This window comes from Triplophysa dalaica, chromosome 13 (assembly GCF_015846415.1).
Source record: "Triplophysa dalaica isolate WHDGS20190420 chromosome 13, ASM1584641v1, whole genome shotgun sequence".
Taxonomy (NCBI): domain Eukaryota; kingdom Metazoa; phylum Chordata; class Actinopteri; order Cypriniformes; family Nemacheilidae; genus Triplophysa; species Triplophysa dalaica.
In genome coordinates, this window is record NC_079554.1 from 17,064,980 (window position 1) to 17,091,445 (window position 26,466).

Genomic DNA, 26,466 nt, shown 5'->3' on the forward strand with positions numbered 1-26,466 from the left:
TTTTCGTGTTTCCTTATAAAAATGTACATCGGCATAATATTTATAGCTTCAACGTAGCAGGCAGTAAAAAATAGTTTACAATGAAAATAGTCAAAGCATTCAGATGCATACCCCTTACAAATTCAGACTTAAAGACATTCCTTGAAATGATCGCTTTTCTGTGATTTCTATTTTTGGCTGATCAACTCAGTTCATGTTTCTCACTACCTTATATGATGTAATCTTCACACTCCACAGAGATGAAATGAAAAACAAGAACAGTATTCTGGTGCATGATACAAACAAACTGAACACTATGATAATGGAAGACATATTTATTTTATGCTAGGGGATTCTGTTTGCTGTGCTGTGCGTTCTGTGACAGGTTGAAACAAAGTCATTACATCATAACGAAATCATCACAGTGAACTCAAAACTTCAAAACACCCAACAAGTACAACTGCACAAACAGACTGAAATGTGACATGAATGTAGCGGGTCGTTTCTTTTCTCAGTTACATATGCATTTGGCAGACGCTTTTATCTATTACAACGTACATTGCATTCAGAAATGACATTTTCTTTGTGCGTTCCTTGGAAATCGAACCCATGACCTAACCAATCCAGGCACCATGCTCTACAGGACGACTTTCTTTTGCTTTCTTTCTTTCTTCGGATGTAATCAGGTAAGAATAGAGTATCACTGCAGATAGGTTATGTAACCTACGTTTGGCAGTTCATTGAATTAAGCGCTGGAGCTGCTGAGCGCAGAGATAAATAAGAGCGGAGAGCATGAGGTACATGAACGCATATTCAGATAACCACAAGTACACAAATCACAGACTAAGAATTACATAACTGGGTTGTGTTAGGCCACAACACCGTAACATTGTCTAGCTCGAAGCCATTGCAAGCGTCACAGTTTCATTTGATCTGTACTGATTTGTTCCATTTGTTATAAATGGGTCTATACCTCCAACACTGGGTGCAAAACCAGACCTCTTCATTTACATTATACACCAATGGCTTCAATCCCTTTCCAATGCAAGCAACGTAAACTTTGTATGAGCATCACAGTGTTATACACAAGCACACAACTCTTATGATAAAAAAACATATGAATATCTTGCATACATAGTAGTTTAATTCTATTTTGCTATGGCTGTAAACAGATGCTTTTTCAAACGGTGCCATTTAGAAATGTTTCGTCCAAGATTTCTACTGTACATTTCTAAAACCCATACTATTGATCTGTGTTTGTTTTCTTTAGAAAGACTTTGTGAAATGCAGTACAGTACCATGTTTCTTTATTATTAACCGCGCATTAAAATAACACTTTTGTATTATGCTTTATATTTGCACATATTTGGGCCATTTTCCTGAAATGATTTCAATAATTGCATTACTCATTATCTGTTAGAATTACATCAATGGCACTGTGCTACAGATTTAATGCACTGTTTTGACTACGACCTGAAGTTTACTTTTCTTTAAAACCGAACATTAAACAGACATACTATAGACAGCTTTTTAGATTACTATGCTAAACATTGACCACTCTTATTAGGTAGTCTCATGTTGCAGTATTGTTATTTACTGTAAATGTTGCGTATAAGTTGTTGAAGATTCATATAACCCTTTCTGCTCTGTAGACCCTTTAAATGTTCACAACCAGCAAAACACAAAAAACTGAACACATAATACGCTTTGTAATTTGAAATGACTCTGAAATGAAGCTATTGATGTTTGATTGTATACGGTAACAAAGCTTTCACATGCAATCCAAGCAGTCTAATTCTGTTTCAACAAAACTGATGAACACACACTGAATTACCATAAATGAATGCCACCCAAATGAATCAAAAACAAAACATCATCTTTAAATCGCTGTTCCTAAAATTCGTGCATCGTCAAATATTGTTGGCTTATAAAAACCAGCAAATCAAATCATTTCAGCAACGATTGGTTTTATCCTCATCACTTATTAAAATTCTGGATGACGGTTTTTAAAACAAGTGTAGAGCTGAGCAGACGAAAGCGATGAACGGAAGATGCTTTGTTCGTCTATGCACACATAAATGTTTCTGAGCTTACTTGAATTGAGGTTACAGATTACGTAACCTCTCGTAAATGAAAGTTCGCAATACTCAAAAGCTTATTATAGAGCGTGCACCTGCATGTGTAATTCAACATGATGAAACTGGTGTCTTAGTAGGCGACAGATTAATGCCCGTTTCACACGGCGCACATAGCAACAGAAATGTAACGGCGCTTTCACGCTATTCTGCAGTGAAATTAAAGTCGTTTCTGGGTTCCAGCATTGAGTGTTTTCTTTAATACCGATCATAAATTATAAAATGGTTATCAGGAGTGGGCCATTGAGAATTATTACGAACTTAATCGTGGAAGAATCTAATTTGTACATGAGGAAGGACCCACATTTACATTCAGATGGTAATTAATCTACATGAATGGAACACAAACCACAAAGTGTAGCTTTAAACTGCTTAAACTGCTCTGGATGTATTGAGAAAGTGCTGTTGCAAAACATCCTTACATACTCTCCATTATTACGTGGCTTTTCCTTTTAAAAACGGATATTGTTCAAAAGGTTTTGTAGATAAATACTTTGAAACAACTTGTTGAGTTGAGCGCACAACCCGCAGCAAACACAAGCTTCATATGAGCTGTGAAATAAATACACCCTGCTTATGTATGCCATGTGAAACACGTGTTATACTTTTCCTGTGCTGTGAAACTGACATTATAAAAAGTATGAAAGCTTTTGCCATGGATGTATAGCCCTACCTAAAAAAGGTGGTAAAGACTGTTGTGTTTGAAAAATGGATGTGAGAAAATTCAATTTCAACTTTGCAGCACATTATTGCTGTGTATGGGTGATCTGAATATGACAAATACTACATACTGGTGTTAAAAAGCAGATGCAAAGCCAGATATCAAAGATACAGTGACAGGTTTAATTTTTAATAAATGTTGAATTGCAACATTGATTCAACATTAAATCAATAATTAAATCAATAAATGGCAAAAGGGATACTTTGCTCAAAAACTAAAATTCTGTCATTTACTGGCATAATTTACTGCCTATTCAAATATCTTCCTGTGCGTTCAGCTTCAAATTTATACAAGTTTGGAACAATCTGAGGTTGAGTAAATGATGACAGAATTTTCATTTTGTGAAGTACCCCTTTAAAAGTTGAATATTATATGACAGATGAGTGAGTTCCATTTAAAAATGTATATTGCATTGACCCCATCCGTGGCATGGCAGTTTCTTAAAATACAGTTAACACAAGTAGAAAATAGAAAGCCAGAGATGTATTCTGTTATTTGTATATGAAAGCAAAGGCTCACAAGATTAAACAGCAACTAACTGGGACAAAACGCATTTGGACACTTAGACCACAGTTAAAAATGCATCATCTTGTGATATGTGACCAAAAAAAACAAGCAAGAAAGATTTTAACAAAGCCATAGATATTGTGTTCGAAACTAAGTATTTGGACGATTTATGGTAACATCATATGATGTCAAACACTTGCTTTCATGTTATTACAATGTGTAAATTCATGTATGTGACTTCAGTGTCTAACAATGTGGATGTTTTGCTGCCAATATTTATCGAATAATCTTCAAATACAGTTTGATGCTGTAGTGGGTGACTGTCGACATTCAGCAATGAATGTTCCAGGGTCCACAGAGCAACGCATAATCTCATGTTTGATCTCTGACACTGCATTTAACATGTGGCCCTAAACAAATTTGTTCCCTGTGATGAAAATGATTCACATATACTCACAGTCTCAGCTGGTGAAATCTAAGATCACACGCTCGTCTCATAGCAATTTAAGCCCCAAAAGTGCATATTTGATTTATGGTCATCAGAAAACGAAGCCGCTTGCCTCAAGTCAGTAGTTTCTTTATAACGACGGTGACTTTGCATTGACTTTGATTTGTGGGCCACTTTAAAGTGAAATAAAGCAGATAATAAGGATGTCGACTTGGTGATTTATGGCCTGATCCAAGAACATGCATCACAACAAAAAACAACAGTATACAGATTTTCATCTATGCAGCTTTAACTCTAAAGATATAACCAGAGGTTTGGTAGATATAATACTGTTGGGTTACGTGATAAAACTGAACTGACAACATAGTTATTTGGTGTTTTAATAGCTTTATCATTGTATAGTTAGCAAACTCTTTACACCTATGAATACATTGCATTATAATTATATTTCTAATTAAGATTCAGTATTGGCCACCTATGAAGAAATAGATTATAAGTGTCGGAAAGCCGCATAGCATGGAGAAATGTCATCTCCGGTAAAATAACATTATTATGGTTTTATATAGGCTACTATTGTAGATATGTTGAATTGACAGTGAAGCAACTATTATATTAAAGTGAGAAAAGAACTGATTCGCTGAGGATACAGTAACACATTCCATAAATTATTACCGGCATACTGACCTTAGAATTGATCTGTTTTTTTTGCTTTATTGCTATTTATAATAATATGACTCATCTTAAAAATGTTTTCTTTAAAAAATTAGAAAATTCTATACATTTATTTTACAATTCAATATTTTTCTACTGGCTTAGCATAACCAAACTAAATTTAAAACAGAAATGACTAAAGATGGAATCAAGAATGTATAAACCAAAAAACTCGTCTACAGGTCTCAAAAAGTCAAAGTAAATTACGCACACTAACCAAACACATGCATACAGAACATACAATACATGCATACACAATTATTCTGGGAAATATATGACTTTCACCATTTTCATTATGCATCTCCTACCTACTTAAATTTTCATGCCCTCTTCCGACACAAATATTTATGTATGCCTGTCTCACGAAATGTAGGGATGTCATAATTTAAGACAACACGCTCAAATGTTTTACTGACTTTTAGTTACGAATCCTGTCTGGATTTGAATGTTGCGTCTAACAAAGTGGCCATTTAACTGAGGTGCCCGATATCTGTAACAAATTGTCTTTAAACAGCCCTCAACAACATCAGCTCACCAAGCGTTAATGAAGCGTTTTACCATTTGTGGTTTGTAATGGACTCTGTCTCTTCTTCCCATGCTAATCTGCTTCAAGACCGTGCCAAACATTTGGTCCATTTATCTCAACCTTTCGAGTGAACTCTGGTTACCTTCAAAAAAAGACCCTTTGCCTTTGGAATGACTCTACAATGAAGCCAGTGATTTTACTGGACCAATAAGGCATGTCATGGAATAACAAACAAAAGTTTAGCACAGTCCAACGATTATGAAATGCGTACAATATACATACCAAAGCTTTTTTACATTTTAAGAAATAATATTTGGGGATTTCTCAAAAATACTAAGATTTTTGGCCAGTAATGGGTTGAGGCATGTTCAACGACTGACCTGCAGATCAATCCCTCATGAACCAATGACAACATGAAAGGCACAAACCAGTTGTGCAGCATTAAACCTTTACACTGTTGAGTCTGAAGCGATAAATAGGATGATTAGAGGTCGATTACAGAGTTATATCAAATATTTTTAATCTGTGATTATCAGAACATTAAACAAGAGAGTTCAGGATCCAGTTGGTCAACATCTGCAAACGTTCTCCTTCTCTTCACTATTGAACTCATTCAGCTGTGCGTGAACATTTAAGAAGCATAACATTTTTCAACATTACCATTTGTGGGGCAGTCGGTGCAATATGTCCAATTTCTGTTTAAACAGCTAATTCTAGTATTTACCACACGTACTGTAGAATAACCCATAGAGCAAAACTGTGACACACAACATTGCGAAATGTGATGTCATACATCTGCGAACAAGAGGATTGACACTTCTAACATAAAAGACACACTCTTTCCATCAGTATCTCCATTTCTTTATGTTGATTTGTGCAAGATATTTTCTTCATCGTGAACACAGTGTATATCATCTGCACTGCTCATCCCCATAAAAACACACAAATACAGACGAAACACATGCTTCATTGAAAGAAAACCAATACCTCCAGTGTGACACATAATGTTAGACAACAATCTTATCCTGCTGTGCAAAATAAAAAAGCAAAATGTTTAAGTCTCGTCATTTTTTTACTTTTATGTTTCAGTTAGGGCAGGTGTATGTTTTGTAACCAACAAACAAGCAAACAAACAAACTACAGAACAGACCATATCAATGCAGCGTTAAAACATGCTACAGTTTTGTCTCATGAATGAGGAGCTCAGGTGTTTTAGTAAATCTTTTTTTCAATGGGATATACAGTTTAATATTATGAGTAAAAGATTTTAGCGGTGTCATATTGGCGGCCTTCGCAAAACGTACTTTTTTTCAACACAACCCTGTTTGTTCACTCTGAAGAGAAAAAAAACGATCTTGAACGTCAGCTAAATACTTTTGTTGTATATTAACAAACCAATTAAAGCAAAAAGCACCCTTTTCAATTCCTTAGAATTAATTCTATATTAATGCCTTTACCTGTCTGAGGATATTTTTCACTTATATTTAATTTTAGTATGTTAATACTTCTACCTACCTCTAACTGCTACAGGAGAAATGGCAAACATATTGATAGATTTTGCTACAGGATATTTGTGATAAATGCATGCCAGCTGTTATTTGTAGGAGAGGGTTGCATAATTTGATAGTCGCTGAAAACCGCTACTTCCGATTGCTACACGTTTTTCTTTAAACAGAATCGGTCTTGATTTATAATGCAAGCGCAGGGCGGACAGAAAAACACAGATCAAAAGGAATCATGTTGTTGCTAAATAAGAGCAAATGAACCAGATTTTTTCATATATGCTCTTACAAAACACACATGAATACCTTTGGGAGAACCACTAAAGATATGCATACCACTTCCTTGCATGAAAAACATGGTGTGGATCTTAAAATAACGTAGGGAACAACCTACTTCATGCTAGAATTTTTGGAGTGAAACATTTTAGGTCTTAACCTATCTGAACAACCTTGTCAGGAAAACTGTTTTCTAAGCCTTTCACGTCAATGGCCAACATAAGCTAGCAGCTGCAGATGTTATACACTGTTCTGGGTGAAGAGTGAGAAGGATCTTTTTTAACTCTGGACAGCACATCTGTTGATCGCCGGGGTCGCCCCAGCAGAAAGAGAAAGCGCCACAGCTCGGACACCTTTCGGCCAGTGCCGCGTGTCGTCGCCCCCTTGTGGACAGGACCTGCTCTCTTAGTACCTGCACTCACACGTGCCTTTCAAACGTTGGTGACGTGGTCGGGGTTTTCCCTGACTTCAATGCACTCGATTTCCTCTCTCTCCCTCTCCCGTTCGCGCTCTTTCCGTTTGGCTCGTTTCTTTTTCTTGTGCCGTTTTTTTGAGGGCGGGAAAAACGTCAAAAACACGGGCAGGATGACGAAACAGTGCAGCACTGTGCATCCGACAGTGAGCAGGGAGCATTTGAACAGTGTGTAGGTCAGGTTCGAAGGCACAAAGAGAAGGGGCATTATCCCGATCACAAAACATGAGGTGTTCTGCAAAATGGCCGCCCCGTGTTCCTCCAATGAAATCTTGATGCACTGAGTCCGCGTATGCTCAGTCGCCAGTACGAATGTGTAGAGATGGGGGACACAGTGATCCATGGCAAAGTTGAGAGTATAAATAAGGCACAGGATAGAGATGCTGTCCATGTCTACATTCCAGAGCGTCATGAGACCCAGGACGCCTAGCTCCACAGAGGTGACGGTCAAGATCAACCAGAAGTTCCCCAGCGGGTTGATGACCAGGAAGAAGGTGAGGATGAGAATGGTCAGCACGCTGAAACCTGACGTGAGGATGGGGGAGATGATGGAGGAACTATATCGGTCCATGAACACGAAGGTGGGGTTGAAAACGATGAACTTAATGTTGTTGACCAGGGACAGAGGTCGAAGTTTTTCTAGCAGCTCCACGACCTCCTCCCTGGTCTTCTCGGTCGTCCTGGCGACCAAGTACAACTTGGACGCGATGATGTCGTACTCGTCTCCGTTTTTCGAGAATATAATGTCGTCCACGAAGTGTTGATACTCGGGGCTTCTGAGAAACGAGGTTTTGAGGATGTTGATGAAATCGCTTTTGGTTGACGCGCTCACGTTGACCACCTTCAGATAGTGGAAGTAGTTATCGATCCACGAAATTGTATTGAAGCCTTTTTCCAGTGTCTTGAGTTGGTCGTGCACTGAGGAGTTCCAATACTCGATGGGTTCGTAGATGTAAAAGCCGATCACCGGGCTGTAGTTGCTGAAGTACTTCTGTTGTGTCAGAGCGAACGACACGCTGGGCGAATTACTAGCTAGCAGATTAATTATATTAGATCCGTCACTGATCTGTAAACATCCCATGAACGAAAAAGAGGCGTAAATCAGGTAAAGGATAACCACAAATGGCTTGACGTAGGTGTTGGTAATCCATTCTGTGTAGTGCTCCCGCAAGAAGTGCTGAATGAAGTGGTTCTGGTATGGCACGCTGTCGTGATGCGTGGAGAGGTCGTGACCATCACTCATCATGGTCTTAAACCAGGTGGGCTGGCGGTCGAGGTACTCCACGGACGGGATCTTACAGCAGAAGACACTATGATAGCGATTCTGCTCCAACTGCCCGGCAAACACCAGGCAGGAACCGTAGAAGGAGAACACGTAGAAGTAGTTTACCAGTATTGCTATGCACATGCTCTGGCAGAAGACTTTCACAGATTCGATGTTGGTGAACGGACTGGCGCCCATACCGAATGTGATGATGTAGAGAGAGCTGGTCATGGTGTAACATACCATCACGTCGGCAAAGGCGTCTGCCACTCTCTCTTTGAAGGGCAAGCTCTCTCGGGTTCTTCTCCAGCCTGCCAGAAGTTCAAAGACCCCTTTTGTTCCATGTCCTGAAAAGAACAGAAAAGACGATATTTTGGTTTCATGCTGAATGGATTCATAGAACATTCACAGAGAAAAACAAGATTACACAGAATGATTGATGTCAGTATAAATATAAGAATAATTGATATACAGCAACAACTGTTTTACAATATTACATAAATATCTTACAAATATTAAATACATAATAAAAACTTTTTTTGCATTATTTTAAGTAACTTTATACATTATACTTTAATTAGTGTTCAATTAAATATTGAAATTTTGTGAGTGTCACATTTGCCATTATTAAATAATATTATACTATAAACTGTATTATGCATGAGCATAGATATTAGCTTTTCTATTAACATAAAACACTAAACACAAGTTATCACACTGCAAAAATACCTTTCGTATTAGTTGCAACCTAAGTTGTATTTTTCAAATACTTTTCTGCAGTCCTCAACTCTGAGCACTTAAGATGAAACATCAGATCTAGTCTATGTGCTCACTTTTCCCTTTGAAGATATTAATACATTTAACTTTCTTCCCTCTGCTGAATTTTTCACTCTGAATCAGGGACATCACACTTCAACCCTTGCTGTCAAGAACCCAACATCTCTTCTCTTACCCATTCCTTTCCTATTGAGCTCACAGAAAAGGATGAAAATCCAATTAAGCGAAAAGGATTAAGTCGATGTGATGAGTTAGATGGAGTGACTTGGTTCAAAACAATATTCCTTTATTTTTGTATTTTGGAAACTTTAAAAGCCAATTACTATAATTAAACAATTAGATAATGTTTTTCCCCAAAAGAAAGGTTACAAAAGTTCCAAATGTGACAAATGAGAAAAAAGATAGACATGATAATTGAATAAATAAATAAACAAACAAACAAATAAAACCGCTTGCGTACACCAGAGCTTTTCAGCCTTGGGTTGTCCTGAGGGACTGAAATTCAGATTCTAAATGGCAGTTCAATGCAAAATTTCTATAAACAAGTTTGTTAATAACAAGCCATTGAGGCATCTGGGTGCATACACGGGTCATTTCCTGCCAAATTGTAGAGCAACAAAACCACCACATAGGGAATTTAATGTGTGATAAGTAGCTGACCCAGTCATCTCCTGAATATCACTGCTGAAGCTATTCCTTTTATATCCACCAATTAAAAAGATGAATGAAATACATGAAGTGAGTGCCACTTATTATTAAGATCTCCATAGAATGCCTTTTGCATGGTAAATAAACTTTAACTTCATTTCTTGCATTATTCATTACACTATTCACTCTGTAGTGGATTCGGCTAGTTCACCTTCAGATGGTCCAGAGGCACAGCTAGTGCTTCAAGCTCCATTTGACTCCAGTCTCAAAGATCTCATCCACCGAGAATCTGTGAACATTACCTTGTGTAATGAACAGCTACACAGATAAAACTGCAGTGGTGTCTTCTACAGAATGCTTAGAATGCAAAGCCTGTTGGCACCTTAATGATTTGTTAAATATTTAAAGAATAAGAAGTCTGATTATATTTGATAGTAAATACACTTGAAAATTGAATGTGTGAGCTTCAAATGGTGTGCATTTGGTGTACATGTGCGCAGTTCCAAAGAACACATGACTATACTAGCGCAATACGGAGAAGCGCTACCTTTATTATTATAATATAATAGATATTATAATTAAAAAATTCTCGATACTGTAAATCTGTCATTTTAACATTTTTATATAGTGTTCTACTCTTCCTATTTAATACCTGAATTCTGAATTTTTCTGACAAGGTTTATTTTTGTCTTTGAGCAGTGGCAATCCGAAAGCAAGCTTTCTCCTAAAATAACATCTAATGCATGATCATGTGTTACTGTTTCAAACAAGCGCTGTCAAAGGGTTCCATCTATTGAAGGGTGTAAATTAAATTGGGACCACCCCTGGATTGCATGCACTTAGTGATGTAAAAAACCACAGCAAACTGACATCGCAGAAAAAGACTGACATTCTCTGCAGCATCGGCTGTGAATTTTAAGGAGCGCAACAGCAAACAGAGTGCATTAAAAACAGAGAGCACAAATGCGTGAGCTGGCATGAGGCGATGCCTCCTCCTGTCGCTTATAAATCACAGGCTGGGACAGAGATTATCGAGGCATTCAAAATAAAACCATTTCAACAACATCTGAGATCATTTCACTGGACCAGGCGCTTGTCTAATAGGGCCACTGGGATCCCAAATGCCTCTGGACACACAGAGGGGGGATGACCTGTGGCCGACTGCTGACTGTTTATGCAGGGAGCAGGGTTATGTGCCATGCAGACATGGCCTGAGAATGCCTATTATATTCCAAGTCTTGAATCTGAACTGATGAATTGAAGAGCATGCAGCTTTCTTTTTATCTTAAGAAAAAAAATCATAATTTTAAGCATGACGTACCCATAAACATCTTATTATACAGTACAATAATACAACACTTAATTCAATTTGTATTTAATTTATTTGAATATATATTATATATAAAGACACTAGCACCTCTCCCTCTCCCTCTCCCTCAACAGGTATCGGTATAGCTTTTGCTGAAACTAGTAACTTTTTATTAGCACCTATTGTGTTATTGCTCATGTATGACATTTCACTTATTGCTGCCTGAACTCTCTGTAAGTCACTTTTGATAAAAGCATCTGCTTAATGACTAAATGTTAATTATATTTAATCAATTGACCCTAAAAGTAAAGTAGAGGAACAATGTATAGTTATTTTGCGGTGCATAATGGCAAAACGAAAATCTTGCTTGTGGTAATTGTCTTAAAGGGACAGTTCGCCCAAAAATAAAAAGGATAACATCTATTTGATTTTCTCACCTTCATGTCACCCCAAACCTGTATGGCTGTCTTGTGCAGAACACAAGAGAAGATATTTTGAAGGACGTTGGCAACCAAACAACATTGGCCGCCATTGACTTCCAGTTTATGGACACAAAACCACCGAGATATTTCTCAAAATACGTGTTCTGCAGAAGAAACAGCGTTATAGGCTTGTTTAACTTTTGGGTGAAAAAAACCCAACAGCATTAAACCTAAAAATAAATATGTCTGTCAATTCACTCATGAAAGGCAGTCAATTCTGAAATTTGCCCGACTTTGCAAACAGGAAGGTGGGTATACAAACACCCAATATAAACATACTTTAATATTCTCCAACCATTATCAGAATAAAACCCACCAGCAAGATTCAAAACTCATTCATCCATGCTTTTTCAAAGGTACACCCGGGGAATTTAAACTGCAATGTTCCCTGTGAGTCTCACAAGGGCTAAATCAGGAAATAAAGGGCTGTAGCTCATGTCTATGTGTACTGTTGGACAGGTAAAACATTCCACCTAACTTAAGAGGGCAGTTTGTCACAGGCCTCCTGTGCACAGTTTCAGCCGGCACAGAGCGAAGGCAAGCGGCTCTGAGGCAGTGCCTTCGCTACAGAGAGCAGCATCACCTCTCTCACTGCAGTAAAGTGAGTCATTAAACAAAATTACTGCTTTAAAACTTCAGCAGCGTGCAGCCGCAAACATATCAATCACCTGGACCGAAACATCCTGAGGACGCCACCCATAAAACATGTCCAGTTGTGACAGAAGATCCGAAAAATGCTACACCGATTTTCATACTGTGACAACAAGACTATAATTCATATGATGACATCTGAAAAGTAAGTAAATATCTTGGTTCCGAAATGTAATTTAAAGGGATAGATACTCGACCCTAAATGACAATTCTGTCATTATTTTCTCACCCTCAAGTTGTTCCAAATCTGAATACATTTCTTTGTTCTGATGAAGAAATAAAAAAATATATGGAAGAATGATTGCAACTGACATTTCCGGGACATCACTAAATAACATGGCAGGATTTTTTCGGAAAATTATTTTTCTGGGGCACATTCGACTATCATTTAAAATGTTCCTAGAATGTCTCAAAAATCTCAGTTGCTAACATTTTCCAAATTTCTTACTTTTTAAATTTATAAAGGTTTGGAACAACTTGGGGGAATTAATTCATGACAGAATTTTCCTTTTTTGTCATTTACTCACTCTTACATTGTTCGTATGCCCAATTGCTTTCTTTTTTCTACTAAACAAAAACAGAGATTTAAAGAGTACATATGATGAGATCATGAAAATGACATTTCATGCAGTGTTTAATGTTATAAGTAAGCAGTCTGCCAAGTTGTAAATCCGAAGGTGAATGAATAACAAAGTAATTGGCTTGGAATAAAGGGAGTTGACTCTGAATCACACAAGCGAGTTGTCCCTAGTCCGATTCGCGACCGCCGAGGATTTACATCACTTCATACAGTCCCCGCCTACGCTTTGCTAGGACTGCCCGCGAAAACTTCACTCTTCTCCCCCAAACACTGTAGCAATCTGCCCAATCACATCAGACTGGGCCAGTGGAAAGGAGGGATGAAGACCGATGAATCGCAGGACGATTCATTTGAGAGTCAGTCAAGAAGTAATGTAAGAATAACGGTTTATTGTTATGAAATAATAACCTTCTATGTATATAAACTTGTTGTTGGACACTACATGGACCTTAAAAATCCCCAGTTATGTACTCTTTCAAAATGTTTAGATTTTTCTGTTTGCAATGGGAGTGGTTTGTGACCCCTCTTCGCAAGCTTCACAAGGACACAAAAGCATTATTACATAACTTCCCACGACTCGTGCCGTACTTTAAAAATGTTTCAAAGGCATGCAAATGAGGTTTAGTGAAAACAAACTAAAATCTTTTCCATTATTTGATTAAAGTCTTGACCTGTTCCTCTCTCCGTGTGCATTCTCCATCTAAACGGTGGACTGACATTTCTTTTTAAATAAGGCATAACAACAGCGATATCCACAACAGGAGAAGAGAGGAGTGGTCTCCAATGTTTTAGTACGCTCTCACACGCAGAGAAGAGAAAAGGTCAAGACTTTCATAAAATAATCTATTATTTTCTCATTTGTGATTCAACAAACTCATTTATATGCCTTCAAAATATGTGAAATAAACAAGAGTCACATAGAGTTATTTTATAATGTTTTTGTGTCGTTTTGAAGCTTGATAAGAGGGGGCCACATTCTACTACCTTTGTAAAGAGAAGTTAAAAGTAAAACAGCACTAAAAAATCTCAATCTTTTGATTCTGAGGAACAAATTTAGACAAACATGAAGGTGAGTAAATAATGTAATGTTTGGGAAAAGTAAACCTTTAAATAATATAAAGTAAAAAAAAAACCTGAAGCAACGCTTGCTGATGATGTAAAATGAAGAAGACCGATCGTGCATTCACAGGTCAATAATCAAATAAGCAAATTGGCGACATAGATCACGTTCACTCGTTCGTACAAAAGGGTAGATTTTTTTGCTTCCATTGAAGCATGCATACCTCCAAATGTAAAAAATAGCTTGTTCTAATGTGCTGAATTCTGTGTCTGAATATTTTGTTTACTTATACATGCTGACTAAACGAAGAAAACCTCTAAGAAATTGTCTTAAACCTATGTATTTACATGGTTACATGTCATGTTATCAACAAAAACTAGAGCCTGTATAACTCAAAATAAATCAAAAATGTTAAAAACACTGCATTTATAAAAGAGTCCAAAATTAGCATCTCGATTGACAGCGAACATGTTGTTATCTTACACACACACACATCACAGCACGGCCTCTTTTAATCCCCCAACACAGGATTAGCTGTGCAATGTGCTCACAACAGTATGTGTGTAGAAAGCGAGAATATTTTTCAGAACGGTCGAACGGTTGCAGACGAGATGTAGTGAGTGGTCTGACACTTCTGTCATAGTGAGAATGATTGTATTGAGAGGTTGTTTCTTCTTGTGGCTCCACATCTGCAGCTCGTAATGAAAAAGCCTGCGCTAATGCGCCGCGTGTAAATCTCGCTCTAGTAAAGGGCTTGGGGTGCTCGCATGTAATTTCATTAAAGTGGACCTTATCAATCATGCTGGTGACTATGAACAATCCTGAAGTGATGCGTGGAGATTGAAGACGTTTGACTTTCTTTTAATAATCTCTTAATAATCTCTTTCTCTTAATAATTTAAAATGAATTGATTTTTGTTAGGGTTGTTTAGATTTATAATGTGATGTTGGGTGGAACATACTTCATGGTTATTGTTTTTTGTCTATCCAATATTTTGATACCAAATAAAAAAAAAAATAATAATAATTGTTCTTTTCCAAAACTTAGTAAACAAAAACAGAACAAAACCAAAACATAATAATCGAAGATTTAAAAATTATAGACAAGCGAGTCATCTCATAAGGATTTGGAACAGAGCTTATTAAAGTCCTATGATAAAGAAATTGTTGTAAGGTCTTTTATGAGTTTGTAAAGAGTTTGCAGTATGAAGAACCTAAAAAGAATCTAAAAAAAAACCCAGAGAAAGTAGCTAAAAACAAAAGACAGCACATTGAGAGCAAGCTAATAAAAGCATTTGTACTTTCTATCAGTCTCATTTGAATACTTCAAACTTTAAGATCTTTCTTATGGCCTACTTTACTGCTGAGAAGTCTAAAATGGGCTGAACGATACGGCCTGGATCTATTGTGCCACAAGCTGCACAGTTAAATGAATAAACGCCTCTCTGACTTCATCTCATGACTTCGACCCAACAATACTTGAAAGACAATATACTGTTACTGTGTTTATTTAGATTATATCAAAGTTGCCTCTGTAGTCTGATAGTAATGAGCACAGGTGCATAATATAATGTGAATCCAACTCATAATCTTAAGCAATATGAGGGAATTTAAACAATATTTTAGCCTTCAAAGGTAGTGTGTACGTTTTGGTAGGGCCTATACACAGAAATGCGACATAACTGTGTCTTCAGAGGTGTATAAAGACCTTTCATAATGAAGCGTTATGTTTTTATTAGAATGATCTATTTCTATCTACATACACCGCCTTACATGAAATTCGCCATGTTGTTTCTAAAGTGGCCCTAACCAGACAAACTGCTCTACAGAGCGCTTTTCATAAATAAGTAATTTTCTTCAGCGAAAGCGAAAATGTGACAACATCTTTGTATCAGCCACCGTAGTCCTTTGAAAAGGAGGATTGAATTGAGCCGTTGGTTGCAATTTGCAACCTCACAGCTAGATGTCGCTTAATCTCCTTTAATGGAAAGCATTTAAAGTACACATAACTGTCAGTTTTACTGGAATTGGGTCAATCATCCTATGCTGTCAATCATTTTCTATATGTGCTGGTTCAGTCACGAGAACTCATGGGAGAAGATATACCTTACCGTCCATCACGTCATATTTCATGGTATTGTAAAACATGCCAACGTCAGTATGTCACTGAGTTCAAGGTCTTCACCGCAGAATCAAACACTCCTAACAACTGCATTTCCACAACAAAACACTTTTTCAAGCATTTTTATTAACATCATATAAGAAAAAAACTGTCTGTAATTATTTAAGAAAAGTCCAAACAATATCCTGTAAACTAACCACAAAATTATGCAATCTATCCTAATATAATTTTTTATCTTTCATGCATTTCAATCAGAAAACCTGCGACCCATAGATTTCCATCCATCCGTACACCTTGGCAATGTTCTCTCTGGCACGCCTGACCAAAGTACACTATGCAAATTAAATTTTCCCCCTGGCTTAGGATGTCCACCACACCGCTTGAGCACCCTCATCCTGATTCTTCCTCCTGACAATGGCAAATTATCCAGCCACGGGCCTAATGGCATGTAACGTGTGACGCTTGAAGACATCTGTGATAAGTAGTTCATTTGAAAGGCCCCTAATCTCTTCCCCAGGACTTCCCTTTGCCTTCTGGCACAGTGGCTAATCAATGGCATTCAATATGGCCGCACTTCAATCTTCCAACACCCCGTCATCTATATTTTCCAGTGGGAGACAGCGAAAGGTGGCCGGGTCTAAACATCGGCTTTGTGTACGTGTTTGCTCGCGGAATGGATGATTGAGACGGGATACTGTTTCCCGGGCGCCGTATGTGCGTTAGCCGTGACCAGACACAATCATGCTTGTGTGGAGAGAATTGCAGAGAGACGGCCTGAATCTCAGGGCACATGCTGTTCCACAGTCTGTGGCCCTAAATGAGCTCGATCAATAGGACTGACGTGCCGGGGAGAGACTGCGCCATTGCGCACATACATAAACACAAGCTTACGGTACTCTCAGAGCAGCGGACACACAGGGGTTGGAGGTGGGACACCCGAAATATTTGCCAATTCAACAAACTGAGAGACAAGTTCATGACATTGAACCACTGTGAACTATAAAAAGAGTAGCTACCTGTGAGTTTAGCTTTGCTTAAGGGAATGTAGTGTTTAAAGGGACAGTACACCCAAAAATAACAAATCTGTCTTCAACACTCTTGAGTTGTTCCAAATCTGTATAAATGTTTTTGTTCTGATTAACAAAGAGAAAGATATTTGGAAGAATGCTTGTAACCAAACAGCTCTTTGCCAACATTGACTACCACAGTAGAAAAATGGTTGTCAAAAGTGCCCCAGAACTGTTTGCTATACTACATTCTTCAAAATAAGATACAATAAACAACTACTGTACTGTAACTGATACATAGATAAATACTGTACAGTGTGTACTGCATATAAATAAGAATACATTTTTAAATAATTTAATAAAGTAGAATTTATATAACTCTCTGTGAGAGTCTGTGACAGAGTAAAGCAGTTCTTTTGATGTAGAAAATCATGAAAATCGTGACAACGCCAAAGAGCTTTACATACACTGAGATCAGGAGGTGAGTGAGTAATCTGACATTGATTTCCCATCCTGTCATTTGTCCCACAAGAACAAAGCATTCGCCACTCCGCCTCTAAGACGCGTGGCAGAAACCATGTCCTTCTATAAATAGGTCCTATGCTGTATGCGTCTGAATAAAAATAACCATCAAACTGAAGGTGTATACTGCTGTCCTTTAAGCTGGCGTAGCTAAAATATGCTTTGAAGCTTAAAGGGATAGTTAATGCAAAAATGAAAATTCTGTCATCATTTACTCACCCTCCTGTCTTTTCATCCTTGTATGACTTACTTTCTCCTGCAGAACACAAACGAAGATAGTTTGAAGAATGTTGGTAACCATCTAACCAAACAACGGTGGTGGTACCCATTTACTTTTATTATGACACAAAACCAGTGTAAGTCAATGGGTACTTCCATTGTTTGGTTACAAAAATTCTTTATAATATCTTCTTTTGTGTTCTGCAGAAGAAAAAAACGTTTTATGACTCATTCCTTCATTCATGCTTCACTTCATTCCGTCAAGCCATCTTTACCTTTAGAAAAAAATGTTGCAGGTCAACCCGACCACCCTGAATCCCCGGGGACACATGAGCACATTGTGGTACGCAGTGTAGTGTGTAGCCATTCATCTTTGCTGGCGGGACAAAATCTATTTTTCAGGATTGTCCTTCCTGTGAAACTCAAACGCAGAGTAAATCACAGGTCCGCCTGTATTCAGCACAGGGCTCAAAATCCACTGGTCAGGGAGCAATTAATCTTTCACGCTGGGCTAGCCATACAATAATACCCAGGATCTGTGGGGTTTACATCATTAGGGACACCATAAACGGCTGGCTGGAGCTTTAGAGGGGACTATACAACGGCGAGCATTATTACCTTTGATCCACAAGCTCTACTAGAACATTAATGATCATAAAATCGAACAATAAGGTGTCTACTTACAATACTAGTGCTGTAATTGTTAAACAGAGAAGTCATGCAGAATTGTTGCATTTCAACAGAAACCAATCAAGAAATGCAAAAGCAGTGATTTCTTATTTACAGAGAACAGGAATGCTGTATGCAGTGATTCTCTGCAGGTTGTAATTGTGAGTTTGCACCCTCTATCCCTTTGTTTTCGGGAATCACAAATCTTCCTCCGCAGGAGCATACGAATATACACGTTTTAAATTCGAAGCTAATTAGTTCCACTCAGTTGAGGGTTGCGACAGCCGTCACCGAAGGGCATCTAATGCCGCCTAGACAGGTGTAAAATCTAAGGGTGTTTTCACACCTGCGAGATGTGTTGAATCTGTGTTCGTTAAATTTCCAAGTTTGTTTGAGCTCGCAAGTTTCGGTTCCCGGGGGTCCACAGAACAACAGAAAAACATAGCACCGTTGGAAATTAATGACTGTTCCATGTCATACGCTAAAAATGCAAGAAGAATAAAACTGAACCCTTTGAAAAGAAAAAGTCAATAGACTGAAATATTTCGCCACATTGTATGTAATTTTCACACTATTATTATCAATTACAGGTTTTCACCTAAAAAATTATCTTGGATTTAGAATACTTTGATATGCACAGATATTATTAGTTCTGGAATGAGGAAATTGAAAAGAGCTGAACTTGATAGATGACAGACAAGAATTTAAGGATAGTTCACCCAAAAATAAATTCTTGTTATATTTATTCACCCTCACATCGTTCCGGTCTTTTATTCTGCATAAACAACAATTGGAAACCAAACAACATCAGACATTGACTTCCACTGTATGGACACCAAACCTAAGACATTTCTCGAAATAGCCCTTTGGTGTTCTGCAGAAGAAATACATATACAGGTTTTGGGGGGACTGAACTATCCCTTTAAGGTCACTATGAAACAGACTTTGCGATTAACTTCTTTTCCACATCGACGAATGTTCGAGTGATATGGCTTCTAAAATTAGAAAAAAAATGTAGGGCGGGACTTTATTTTGACCTTCCCTTTTTGATTGGTTTGTTGTAAGTTGAGCCTGGAGGAGAGGGCGAAAAATGCCTGGCCATTGGCAGTTAGTATAGTCCTACCTCTCTTTTGTTGCTAAAGCCATGTGGTGAAGCGTTGTTGTTGAGGGGGAGAGGAGCTTAATGTTTTTGGATTAAAGATTACAAGTGCAAATGAATAAAAAAACTAATAATGGTGTGCATAGATAAATCATTTATTACAACCACTGCAACACTGTGTAAAACACAACTCATGGAGGCTTTAAGCTGTGTTATAGACATTTTGTCAAACACATTTTTCTACCACAATAGAGCAGTTTTCTATGTAAAAGTCCCATCAAGTTGCTATGTTATTTATTAGTCTATCATAAGCAACACACAATGTAAGCCACCAATCAGATTTACATGTTACGTTATGCAACATTCATTTATATTCATACAAATTTGACATTTCTCCCGACCGTAATTGCAGAATTGAGGCGAAGGTGTAATGATTTTTATTGTAGCACAATTATCTTCCAATTCCATTTACGGTATCAGAGATTCTCCGTTTGTAATAACAAAGCCCATTCCTGCTCAAGCAATGACCTCGATGACTGCCGTAGAAAAACAATTACACCCCCCACCTTCGTCTGAGGAGTCGCACGGCAATTACTGTAATCCCGCATACAATCACCATCACTCCCTGCGCACTTACCCATGGCGAAAAAGGGGATCCCGAGCAGCGTAGAGTTAAACTTCCCATCTGAGATGAAAAAAATCCCAGCTGCCGTCACGTTGGCGATGCAGATGGTAAGGACGCCCAACAGGCCCAGGAAGGGCTTTCCTCGCAAGCAGTCCCGCATGGAGCTGGAGATGGTCGCTGCCAGGAGGACCAGCACCAAGCTGACCAGCACCTCGCTCTTGGCCAGCAAGCCCGTCTTGTGGAAGTCCCGCCATAAGCTGAAGGAAGTGAGCGAGTGAATGTGTAGCTCTTCGCTGTCCGTAGCCAGCTGGTGCACCAGCTTACAAAATTCGCTTTCCCACTTCTCAGCGATGATGTCCTGTACCACTGGGCCAAGGTTGCGGAGGTAGTAGGTGATCTGGATGGCACGAGCGAATTTGACCTGTTGGTCAGAGTTTTTCGTGGACAGGGGCACGCCGCCCAGCTGATGGCCGATGAAGGACACTCTACCATTCTGGAAGAAAAACAAACCAGTTACTTGTTTGGTTTATTCATTAAGAGAAATGACTAAAGTTGAATTTGAGCTTAGCGTGACTGTAATCTGACAAGTGTACTTTGCAATCAGGGAAAATCAACGGAGTTCTGAAAATATGTTGAATGAAATAATTGGTACGTTTGGGACATCTGAGGAATATTAAAGTTGGTTAACAAATGATCCGAGATCTGAGATATGGGCTTCTGGTAGAAATGGGAATAGAAACCTGTGTTAAAATAGATGTCTAATAAAAATGCAGCAACCAAGCACAAATCCTAGAAAATTAAACAAACAGTGCCAGCTTCCATAATGTCCTGTTACAGCTATAAATTCACAATCTTCAATATACATTTTTATGCTAAACACTTGTAGAGTACAATAACTGTGGCTTACACTCATTTTGATTTCTACTGGTATTTGAATACATTTCACACATTTTAACAAATGCATTAAACAAGCCATCCATAACAAAAAACAAGGCTTCAGCCAGCTAGGCTAAATTCCAGCATGCCAGACAATGAAGCAATTGTGTACTTAGTCTCTTTTAGCTAAATGTCAGTCAGACAGACAAGCGAGAAGATTTTAAACCACTGCATTAAGCTTGCTAAATGTGTTACGAAGTTGAACAGCATTGGTTTTACATTAAAACGATGTAGAATGAATAAAACAGAAGACAGACATGGGTAATAGCTTACTCTATTTATTCGCAAAAAAGCTCAATATATCAGCATCTTGTAGTGTGGTGAAGCATACATCACAGCTCTGAAAGAAGGTTGTACCCTTGAATGCAGTAACAGTGTCAATGTGTATAAAAAGACGGACACATTATGAATGAGAGCTCTTAATCTTTGAGGCCACAGTGAGTGCCTCATTCACACACATCTTGTTCTATTGTGACTGACATAAGCTTGGGAAAACAATATGATATTTGACTATGTGCGCTGTTGTTATGTTTAGTCTTCGGTCTGTGAGTGTTGCCACATTTTGATTAAGGACACATGAGTATTAGCAATTGTGCAATTGACCACACACACAAGGTGCATCCTTCTTTTAACATACCCAATTCATACAGAATGTGTGAACATATCATCAGGGGTATATATAATAATAATATAATATATAATAAATCCATATCTTGAGGATCTATACAGGTATGCAGCTAATTCGGATTGCACACACCAGCAGTGAAGTCTATTCATAATTATGAGGGTTTACCCGGTGTGAACGGGCGACATGAGCCGCGTCGCGAAGCAAGCGTCACAACTGTTGTCGGGGGTTATAGGCAAGTGTCGCAATATACCGAGATAATTGTGCAGTTTCATTGTTTCAACCTTAACTACAGATACAGTCCATGCAAACCTCGATCTAAACGCTCCCATATCTAAACATCGCTAAACAAAACCGCTGCGCTCCAGAAGCAGCAGTCACTGCATTTACAACGAAAACATGCGTGCGCGAATGCGTATCTTACCTTTAACGTTGTATTCGGGTAGCTCACAGGGACCTTGGCAAAAGTGCTGTTAGAGAGAACAGCCAAACGAATGTCTTCAAATATCGTGATGATATCATCCAGAAGGCATCTCTTGTCCCGGTGACTCAGGACGCAGAGATGCGCGAAAGTGTAATTGAAGCCTTTGTAATTGACGCGCATATCCAGGACCTTCTTGTGCACCTGGAGCACCTGCTCGGCAAGTTCCAGTATATTTCCGGATTTGGCCAGCAGGATGAGTCTGCCATATCTGCCAGGGGTGTGCAGGTCCGAGTACAGCTTGTGTTTGGACTGGTCTATGGGGAAGAGACTGTTGGCGAGACTCCGCTCGATCTTCGCGAGGCTGTGCGTCGGGGCCACCAGGATCTCCAGGTCCGTTTCGGGCTTAAACCTGCTCAGAACCGTGGATCCGAAAATGATGGTCAGCACTGCGGGGACGGTGAGGAAGAAAACCGGATGCCTGCTCACGAACAAACCCAGCCAGTAGAAAGAAGCTTTCAGCCCTCTGTGTATCACTTGCCGCAGCATCCTCCTCCAGATCCGGCTTGCAGCAGATGATGCCCCGTTTCTTCCTAAGAAGCACATGTGACATGTGGCTCCAGTTCAGTCAATCCGTATGAGAATACTCGAGTATACACCTGTGAAGCACTGCGGCGATTTGCAACAAGACGGTCAGATATTGATCACTATAGAGGCTTTTTGGTTGCATCTCGAGCCGTCCATCCCTCCCCCTTTTAAAGCACTGATATCTCTCGCATCCTCTGCTGCTGCAACAGCAGCCAACCCCGGTCTGGTGTGCATGTGTGCTTCATTCCGACTATTAGATCGGAGGCGTCTGATTTATGGGCTTGATTGTAACCATGTGCTGCTGTGTGGATGGAGGGAGGCACGACGTGGAAATGCTGGGAGGGCGGGGGCTTCGGCTCGAGCGCTTCGGAGCCTTTAGTGATCGCGGACCCACCACTTGAAATAGCCACTCGATTACTAATGAATGAGGTTTTCCCATCAAATCTTTAAGACCCTGGGCTGCGTTACGCGCGCGCGAGACAGATGCGTTTGCGACGCGGATTTTAACGCGTGCCAGAGTCCCAGAACTCGCTGCAGAGAGGGGGAGATAAGAGGCTTCTGTAATGTTGAATAAAGTCCTCGAGAGTTTGCTGATGAAGTGACTGGGCACCCCTGAAGGACAGGGTGCTGTGGGAGTGGATGGTGATGTGAACGAGATCGTGTCTGTCCATGTCCTGACACGAAACTGCAGAATAATAAGACAGGTCATGTTGAACATTACATTGCACATACTGTACTACACATGTCTGAAATATGTGAAATAATATAATTTTACCACAACATTTCCTATAGAAAACACACCAGCAGTATACATAATGGAAAACAATATCAGCCTTATTTGGCTAATAACCTTTTTTTTAACACAGATATGGGCTTGATCAACCTGCACCAATAGACCATTATATAATACGTTTTAATGGTTTGTTACACAAAACAATGACACAAAAATATACACAGGGACTGCCTTCAGTACATAGTATTGGAGGTAACAATTAACCTTTCTTAGATGATGTAATCATAGGTTTTGCTTATTTTAGATTCATGCTTAAGGAAATGCTTAATATCTTATGAGAAATGTTTCTAGGACAACACCATACGATGCATCAATGAAGCAACTTCAAACAGTGGAATAAAAGATCTCTCCCAGAGTCAAGTAATGCAACATGTAAAAACTGGGACAATCCATAACACACTTATAATAATTCATACTCTATAAAATAACTGGCAGCATGATGAAAATGTGTTGGAAATGCATATAAGGTCAATTATGGTTATCATCTTTGAGTTAGAAAATAATGAATACATTTACAGTGACCTTTACTGATGCTTTCTTAAAATCGAGGCAAAGTGAATCCATCGTTCTCAAAGACCATCTGTACTTTTAATAACCAAACACAGAGCAGCAACACTTAGATTACTCACTACACATTGCTTTTATTCTATACGTTGTGTTTTGTGCATTTATTTGAAATGAAGTCCCTGATAAAAGAATTTCCCGCATCGCTGATCATGTGTAACCAAAGTGAAGACCTGTAATCCTGTTTAGTTACAGCCCTCTATACATTACTTCTGTGATGATGGTGAGTTTACAGCTTCTGAATGTAATCCGGTGACTTGCTGAGAACAGCAAGAAATATATGACCTTTAAGCACGACTAGAATTTAAGAGACTTTTCATTTTAACAACAATTATTTGTTTTACAAACTACTGTATGTTAAACTGCACCTTTGTGTTGATGCTACACCCAAGGAAGTCTAAAAAATGCTGGAGAGGTTTCCCAAACGTCTCAATGGCACATTTTTGGAAACCAATCACCTGGGCCATAAATGTCATGTGACCTTTATAAATGAAGGAGCAGTAACGCATCAACAGTGATCTAGAGACTTTTGTGCTTTGTATTGTAGTTAAAATATATTTCACTAAGAAAATGCATGGGTTCTTTTAAATTGTCTTGAATAGGCATCTCCCTTTTAATATCAAAGTGATTTGGCAGAAAGCAGCGTGCTCCAATGGGATACGATGGAGAGTTAATATAACATGCCCTAGCTTTTTCTTTTCTTAGCAAGACATTTTAACCTAAATCGAGAAGCTCAGTTTTCTTCTCTAATAACGATCATATCTAAGCTTTTGTGGTAGTATTGCTTCAACTCACAGTTATGAGAATGGTAAATCTCCAAAAATGTTAACCTTTAAATTTAGCGATGGTTTCAATTGATGAAAATAAAATCATTACACCATTAATATATTTTTTAAATGAAAGTGACAAACAATGGGACATTAACATGTCTATAAATGAAATTAAATAAATGAAGTATATGTTAGGTTTATAAAATGGAGCCTACATTTTTCTGGACTGACATGTAGAGGGAAGTATATTTTTGTAATCTTTTTTGGCTGAGAATGACGCAGTAAAAATAGACCTAAAATCACCACAAGGGGTTTAAGAAGGATGTGTAGTCTCTCAGTAAATCCATTTCTCGCCAGCACTGAACGATGGAGACACACAGTATAGGCCCTCATAATGTAAGAGCAAGAACAGTACAGGCACAGAGATAACTGGAGAGAACTACATATAAACTCGGAGAAGATGCTGGAAATAGAAAACGGGACGGAGTGTTTGTGTTTGAGAGGAATCCCATATTTTTGTACATTTTCAAAACAAGACGTAAATGAGTATTATTTCAATTATGCGTCTTCACACTGAACAGAAAAATCATAGGTAATATTGTGTAAAATCAGTATGTTTGCGTTGCACATTTGATGAATTAAAGACTAAATTGCAAGTGAAGACTTAAGATGCCATTGCATTTTTTATTTTATCTATCACTCATATTTCATATAATGTTTGCTGTCATGGCATAAACCCTAGGTAACAGGAACATTTCTGATTAGATTTTATACAGCAGTGTGATATTGCAATAAAGTACAGTTTGTATTTCTTCAGAAATTAAATTTTAGTCGCCATACTTTGTTTTATTTAATCCTCTATATATAAACTCTATTACTCTTAGCTGTACATGAAAAAATGTAATAACTGACTCTCATTAAGGTGTATATACACATGATGCGTGTATTAGCTCCAAGGGTTATGATCAGCAAAACAGACCTGCTAAAATAATCTCATTACTAGTCCTTTGTCTTTGACTTTACTTTCCCTTACTAAACATTCTCTCTATAAAGCTTTGGCCAGCGGCCCATAAAGCATATACTGCAAGTGGACGCAAGGTCTCATCTTAGCATCCTAGAGAAATTGAATGACCCGGTGTAATTAATTACTTTCCATTGGATAGAGGAGCCTTCATGTTATCGGCTGCTGTCAATACACCCATTTCATGAGAATAAGTAATCCCATGCATTATAAATAGCTAAATGGGTTTAGAATCAGCCCCTGGGGCCTGGATAGTGGGATGGAGAGGTGTTATGTTCCGTAAAGTACATTACTGAATATAAAGATAAGCTAACTGCCAATCAAAATGACTGCAAGTATGTCAAGATGGAGTGAGTTAGTCTTAAAAAAAATGTTCAGGTCATATATCAATACAAAATTTAAAGGATGTAAAAAGATCAGATTATGACCGTTTATGTT

General features: G+C 38.4%; 1 protein-coding gene across 1 annotated transcript; it reads right to left on the minus strand.

Moving 5' to 3' along the window:
• Nucleotides 1-23,798, minus strand: ptchd4 (patched domain containing 4). The gene is made up of 3 exons (XM_056765413.1): nt 22,296-23,798; nt 20,323-20,803; nt 1-8,888 (listed from the first exon to the last, which is right to left on the minus strand). The coding sequence occupies exons 1-3, from the start codon at nt 22,896-22,898 to the stop codon at nt 7,237-7,239; spliced, it is 2,736 nt and encodes a 911-aa protein (XP_056621391.1). The 5' UTR covers nt 22,899-23,798; the 3' UTR covers nt 1-7,236.
• Nucleotides 23,799-26,466: the final 2,668 nt, after the last annotated feature.

Bases quoted from the DNA above. Each gene is read 5' to 3' on its own strand.
- ptchd4 (XM_056765413.1), bottom strand. From the start codon at position 22,898: ATGTGCTTCTTAGGAAGAAACGGGGCATCATCTGCTGCAAGCCGGATC. The intron at 20,804-22,295 runs GTAAGATACGCA...TTTTTCTTCCAG, and splicing joins ACCCGAATACAACGTTAAAG to AATGGTAGAGTGTCCTTCAT. The intron at 8,889-20,322 runs GTAAGTGCGCAG...TGTTCTTTTCAG, and splicing joins GATCCCCTTTTTCGCCATGG to GACATGGAACAAAAGGGGTC.